This window comes from Poecilia latipinna, unplaced genomic scaffold, assembly GCF_001443285.1.
Source record: "Poecilia latipinna isolate Pla-1442-1.1 unplaced genomic scaffold, P_latipinna-1.0 Scaffold54, whole genome shotgun sequence".
Lineage (NCBI taxonomy): Eukaryota > Metazoa > Chordata > Actinopteri > Cyprinodontiformes > Poeciliidae > Poecilia > Poecilia latipinna.
Window position 1 is genome coordinate 954,004 of NW_015112670.1, and position 7,183 is coordinate 961,186.

General features: G+C 35.4%; 1 protein-coding gene across 3 annotated transcripts in view; it reads left to right on the forward strand.

The window, feature by feature from the left end:
- Positions 1 to 542: 542 nt before the first annotated feature.
- Positions 543 to 7,183, forward strand: part of LOC106960513 (uncharacterized) — a 16,536-nt gene continuing 9,895 nt past the window's right edge. For 2 of the 3 annotated variants that reach the window (XM_015053650.1, XM_015053659.1), the window contains exons 1-6: positions 546 to 2,624; positions 3,103 to 3,175; positions 4,240 to 4,572; positions 4,697 to 5,002; positions 5,295 to 5,624; positions 5,798 to 6,106. In XM_015053650.1, coding sequence (XP_014909136.1) covers positions 3,127 to 3,175; positions 4,240 to 4,572; positions 4,697 to 5,002; positions 5,295 to 5,624; positions 5,798 to 6,106 — 1,327 coding nt within the window. In that variant the 5' untranslated portion in view covers positions 546 to 2,624; positions 3,103 to 3,126. Of the gene's footprint in view, positions 2,625 to 3,102; positions 3,176 to 4,239; positions 4,573 to 4,696; positions 5,003 to 5,294; positions 5,625 to 5,797; positions 6,107 to 7,183 lie in introns of all 3 variants that reach the window. The other variant, XM_015053667.1, reaches the window with a different exon arrangement.

The following is a 7,183-nucleotide window of genomic DNA, read 5'->3' on the forward strand; positions in this document are numbered from 1 at the left end:
TAGAAATTGCGAGATATAGTTAGAGTCTGAACTTTAGTTGTGTGTATGGATTTGAGTCCGTGAGAATCTGACTTTAGACACTTTAGACAGTTAGGTTGAGTGGTTGTGTGTGATTTTGAGTGCATTAAAAAACTTTTGTGAGAGTTTGAGTTTCATCTGTGCCCTGCCAGCAGGTCTTCTCTAAAGCTGGAGGGTTAGTGAGCCAGAAGAGGAGCAGATAATGAAAACAAAACAGTGGAAATGATGGTTTTCTTGAATAAAAAATCTTTGAATGTTACTCAAAGTCTCTTCTTATATGTATCACTATAATGACGTTATCACAAAAAGATATAAGTTCTCAGATAGTAATAAAATGAAAATGATAATTCATAGAATAATAATTATTTACAGTCCAAAAGGATAAGGTGTCACTATTGTTAAAAAAGGTCATGCTTATTGTAACATCCTCATTCCAACTTTATATAAACTATTAACACACAGGTTGCTTTAGAGAACATGAGCTTTAATGAAAATAGTATGCATGAAACATATTTGAAAGAAGTTATCAATTTTATTCACATCAACTGCAATGCAACAGAACAACCACTAGATGTCACTATTTCAGAATGTATAGAGCGTGAATGAGTGAATGCCTGAATGAAGTGTGAAGTTCTTTGGAGTCCTCTGGACTTCAAGTACAAGCCATTAACCATTTAGTAGCCGCCATCTCTGTAAACAATTTGTTTATCATCAGACACCTTCAAAGACACATAGATTACCACTTACCCTCCAGTCGTAGCTGAATCCTGATCCTGAAAAGTGAACTCCCTTCCACACTCATGTTTGTATGTTTCATTGTTTTGACATCTGTGAGTAAACCTTAAAACCTGTATTGTCTTCTTTATAGTATTCGTCATTTTAAATAAATGGACAATAAATTGTTAAAGAATATGTTAATTTTGCAAAATCACAAATTCATTACAGGGCATGAGAATAGATGAATGATTTGAGGGTTTTAAATTATTATAACTACTCAATATTTACAATGATGGCTTGTAAAACAAATTTTGTGAATATTTTATACTTTTTGGTGATCAGGGTTAAAATCTGCTCTTGATATTTAACACAGCACACAATGAAAAGCTTTTTTTTATTTAATCTTCATTCTAGGTGCTATGCTACAATTGTAAATATGGAGAAATGCTAAATAGATGAGGAAGTCCGGTCTAAATTTCATTTTCACTCGGTCAACTATTTACTTGCTGTCAGTTTGTCTTTCTTACTTTCTGCTGATGTCTTGTTCCTGTTTCATGAAAAATACAACTGAATGTAGTTCAAAAGTTCTTCCTGTTGCAGCAGTGTTGCAACCTGTCCAACTGCATCAGGACAACCGTTTAAAATCTGTGTAAAAAGCACTACTGCAGATGGAACTAGATTCTGTCTGAAAACATCTGAACACAAGATTAAGATATTCTGATGCTAAAAATTTAAGAATTCCCCCATTCAGGCTGGGAATTATGGGGAGACTTGAAGTTTGCTAATGTCAGGTTCCTGGTGTATTGGTGTTTTCCTGCTGAAGTTATTTCACCTGATTTTGGGGTCTTTATGGAGCAGTTGACCTGACTTTGCTTGATAGTCAATCCTTCTGGTTGAATAACCCTGAATTTGAGCTCCTTGAGTATCTCTTTGAGGAAGTTTCTTCTGACTTGCCTAGGTTTGTTTTACTCCCTGTGCTATCTTCACTTTTCAAGCAGAAATCACTGCTGAGTTTCATCACCAAACTCTGGATCTGTCCACCAGAAACCAGTCAGTGATCTTCTGATGTTTGCTGCTCCACCATCTACAGCTGCCATCTGCCTGTCCCTTCTCCAACATCCTCTGTTCATTACTATCTCCATCTCACAATCAGTTTCTCAACTGCAAAGACCGTCCTGAGGTACAAGTCCTTGGAAAACTCCATCACCCACTACACCATTGCCTGAATAACATCCCATCCTCAATGCCAGCCTCCAATCCTAATGTAACCTCATTCTCCTTAATTATTTTCTCATTGACTTGCTGTTCTAATCACACCTGTCCTCCCAAACATTACTGTTATCAAGACCTGTAATCTTCTCTTTCATGCACAACCTCCGTTTTTATTCATCTAGTATGTAATTCTCCATGCGGTCAGGAAACTACCCAGAAAAAAGAAAACTGAATTTTCATTTCGGAACACAACAATAGTGTATGTGACAACAACCCCTAGGAATCCCAAACTGGGGCTCAACATATTTATCAGAACAGTTTTTAAATTGTGAAATAAAGGAATTGTAAATATATAATTCTTAACTTTATCAACAGTGTGTCCTTGAGGATTCGGTCACATGCCTTTTATTTTTTTTTTCTACTGGGACTTTTTTTTAAACTAAATTCAAGAAGCCTCATGCATGCCATTCCTAAGGTCATATTTCATTTTGCATCTGTCAGCTTTTTGGTTAGTTTCTCCTTTCTCAGTTTTTAGTTCCACATTCTGTCTGCACTACTGTAGATGTGAGCCATAAAATTTTAAACAACCATAATATGGCTTCTGTGACTCACTGATTTATGAAACATCACAGAAATAACTACTGAGGAAAATAAGGTGTGGATGTCTTTGACAAAAGGTGAGATAATTTCCTTTCTAAATTTTTAAACTTGTCAGTCCACTGATTTTCTCTTAAATATGAACTTCATACATTAAGATAATACAGGTAAATAATTTTAATATTTGTAGATTTGCTTCAAAGGCATTAGATGCAAAGTTCCTGTTTGAACTCTATCTCTTTTAACTTGTTTTATTTTGCATTTCAATATTATGCAATCAGCAAAGGATCACTGGAATTTGTTGTTCCTTTTACAATCACTTAAATGCTATGTGAAACAATGTTTTAATCTATTTATGAATTGTTATTTCATCACAAAACACAATAGCATAGCAGATTATATTGTCAGAATACAGATGGAACATTTTGAGTCATTTTACTTATTATTCATGCAAGTAATTTAATACTAAATATATTAAAATTATCGATTTTATATTATTTAACATTTAAAGCATTTTTATAAAGCAATCACAGTAACTGTTTTACATGTGATCCGTAGGCTCTAAACTTTCATTATTCAAAGATGGTTGGACTTGTGATTTTTCTTCTCCTCATTGGCTCGTCACTGCATGGTGAGTTTATAAATGACAAAATGTAGATTTCCATAAAAAACAGTTATACTGTATCAAATCCTATACATGATGGGCCAGACTTTAGGAAGGGCTTACAGGGGCAGCCACCCAGGGCCCCAATATTTTTTATATTTTCTTTGGGGACTTAGGGGGGGTTATAAACTTTTACTTCCTGAATTATTTTGTAATGAATGTTTTACAGACATAATACTTTATATAAAAGTCATAGGTAAGAGTCATGTGTTTTGTGATAATATTTTGGGATTTACATGATAGTACTCAAGTATTTGAAAATTATTAATTTATAGTATTTTGGGGGAAATACATGGAGCTACGGGCTGATTGTAGGTATTAAACCTGCCATTATCAATGAACTGAGTTTTAACTCTCAGTTGGTTCTCAATTATGTGTGGTTTTACCTATAATGAACTATAATTTGAATTAGCAAAATACTTTTTCTTTTGTGGAGAGGGCACCAAAACAATTTTCAGCTCAGGGACCCACATCCTTTATATCCAGCCCTGTATACGTGGTTGGAATTAAAGCATTGTAAATTTCAATATTTGCATTATAGAAGATATTGACCAATGGTATTGGTCAGAGCATCAGCGGATTTGTTAATTGCTCAGCTGACAGTGTTTTATATGACAGACCTATGTAGCTACCTGCATCTAATGCAGGTAACTGGGATCAGATCACTCAATATTGATTTTAACTCCATGTATTGTAACTGGGATGGATGTATAGATGGTTGGTTTATTCTGTGCTTCAATTAATATTGGTACAGAATGACACATGCTCGGCAACAGGAATGCAAGAATAGTTAAGTTAATGTCTAGTTATTAGTTTCTCATTTGTGGGTGAAATTAGTGATTTTATTAGTACATGTTTTTGACACATATTGATATTTGCTAGTGACTAAACTGCATATTAATGTTGCTTTGTGTAGGGTATTTTCCAAATATGTATGGCATCAAAGCTTTAATTCTTTACTTTAAAATATTAAACCTAACATGCAATACAATGGTCCTTTTCTTCTTTAAATGATATATGTCGTTTTTCAGGTGTCCTGTGCAGTACGTTTCAGGTGTCCTTGGTGCAAACTGTACAGGTTTTGAGAGGATCGTGTGTGACTGTCCCCTGCTCCTTTGACATACCGAGCAAATATGAAGGCAACCTAAATGAACAATGTGAAGCAAAATGGGTTGACAAGGATAAAAGGAATCCACAATTGACAGATACAAATGCAGTGGCAGGAGACCTAACAAAGAAAAACTGTACCACCACTTTTAGCAACATGCAACCTGATCATAGTAATACTTACTACTTCAAACTGGATTGCAGCAGTTCTCTAAGAGAAACATTTACCACGGCTGCTGTGACTCTCACAGTCACAGGTATGTGTTATTGTTGATATAGCTAGCTAGAAGAACATTTGTGTATGCAGGGGATGTTTTTTAATTTATTGCATGTTGTCAATAATACAATTCGATAAATTATACTACTGAAACTTCTTCTTAGATGATCTTCCATCACCAACTCTGACTCCATCCACACTGGAGGTGAATGATGGAGACTCGGTGAATCTGACCTGCTCTGCTCCGGTTCCCTGTCCGTCTCATCCTCCAAATCTGACATGGACCCCCACACTGGGTTACAGTCAGGAGACACTGCAAGAAAACCAGGACAAAACGCTTGTTAAGACCTCTGTTCTGAACTTCAATGCTTCCTACCTCCATGATGGAGAGAACATTTCCTGCACATCTGTGTATAAGAAACAAGATGGAAGCGCTGATGCCTCATTTTCCACAACAGCAAATATTTTGTGTAAGATAATTCTTCTGTTTCTAAAATGTCAGAATTATGGATTGATTAAAATTGTGGCCTTCTTATATTTTTGGTAGAAAACACGCTAAAATATGATAAATTCCTTAATAGGGCTGAAACGATTTCTCCAAGACTCATAACTGTGGCAAGATTATCAAGAACTTACTTCATCATTTCATATTTTTGTAATAATTATATTAAAAGCTGAAATCATGGAAAATGTCATCATTTTAGAAGACCCCCAAAAATATAAATATTTCACTACTTTTCCTAAAACTTTTTTGTTCTTCAGGCAGAAGCTGTGGCCAGTTTGAAATCTCTCTACCACAGACTGTACAAGTCCTGAGAGGATCCTGTGTCACCGTCCCCTGCTCCTTTGACCTAAAGAGAAAATATGAACAATATTTAAATGGAGGATGCAGAGCTCTGTGGGTTTACCCAGACAGCAGGGACCCAAGACTAACAGATACAAACCCAGTGACAGGAAACTTAACAGAGAAAAACTGCACCACCACCTTCAGCAACATGCAGAGTCGCCATACCAACACCTATAACCTTAGGCTGGATTGTAATGGTCTCAAATACACTTTTACAACAGCAAGTGTAAAAATTGAAGTCAAAGGTAGGTTTAAATGCTTTTTTATCAACAATAATTGTATTAACTAACTATGTTTATCTTGCTTTATTTCTATCTTTTGTTTTTATTATAATTTTCATTCTATATTCTGCAATTTAAAATAACCAAGGAACTCAGATTTGTACTCACTGAATGATGTCATTGACTCTTCCTCCCAGATGATCTTCCTCCACCAACTCTGACTCCTTCCACATTGGAGGTGAATGATGGAGACTCAGTGAGTCTGACCTGTTCTGCTCCGGTTCCCTGTCTGTCTCGTCCTCCAAATCTGACATGGACCCCCACACTGGGGCAGAGTGAGGAGACACTCCAGGAGAATCAGGACAAAACTCTGGTCAAGGTCTCTGTTCTGAACTTTAATGCTTCTTACCTTCATGATGGAGAGAAAATCAGTTGCAACGCTGTCTACAAGAAACAAGATGGAAACTCTGATGCAACTTTGACCTCAACAACAACAACTATTTCGTGTAAGTTTGTAGTTTCTTTTAAGATGCTAAAATAATAACCATAGTCTAATCATGTTCTAATTATAGTGAATTAGCATTGTGAAAATTTACCTGCAATAACTTGTCCTCTCATGTGAACAGCTTTGTAGAAGGTGACTGAAGCAAGCTGGTAACCTCTCCTAAAACAACAACTTTCTGAGTCTTTGTGGTATTAAAGACATTAATTCATTTTATAGTGTAATGCAAATAAATTTGCTTATAATATAAATTGAGAAAATAATTACAGGAATTGATAACTGACAGGTGCATTAATAACATGAACTTGTGTTCAAATACCAGATCAAACAAGAAGTCTAAAACCAGCATTTCAACTTACTTTACAAGAAATGTTACAAATTCAGTGCAAAAAGCACTGAAAGGATTACTTTTTAAAAATATAATCTAATAAATACTATTGCTAGTCCTACAGCTAATAACCACATATTACATTGTTTTTGTTAAATTGCAATAATAATAGGCTGACAAAAACCAGCTGATAGGTACTTTTTCTCGAACCTATATAAAAAGACCACAGACAACGTATATGAATTTTATAGACAAAGCTTTTGCAAAAGGAGAACTCTCCATCAACAACCTCATCAGCCGTTCACAGAGAATTCTGATCTCCTTCCACGCGAGCCCCTGTTTTATTGTCAAGCAGAACAGCCAGAAAAAAACAACAAAGGTCGTAAAACTTCTAACCTAAACAAACCAGCCTGGTGTGATATCTGATCTACGATCTGAGCCCAGTTCAGCTCTAGGTCAAACTAACACAAGAAGAATTTAAGATCTGGGAAACACAGAGTTAACTGTCTCACATGAAGATAAACAGACAGTTGCGACCTCCAGGTCAGTTTATACACACATAAGGAAGAGAACACTTTAAACAGAAAATCACAATAATACTGATTAACATTAGACTGAATATGAACTAAAGTAAGACTGAATATGAACTAAAGTAATAACAAAATGATAATACCAAAAAATATCTAACACCAGCAAAAACCCAATTTATTATCCCACTACTTTTTCCTGAACCTCTTTTGTCCTTCAGGCAGA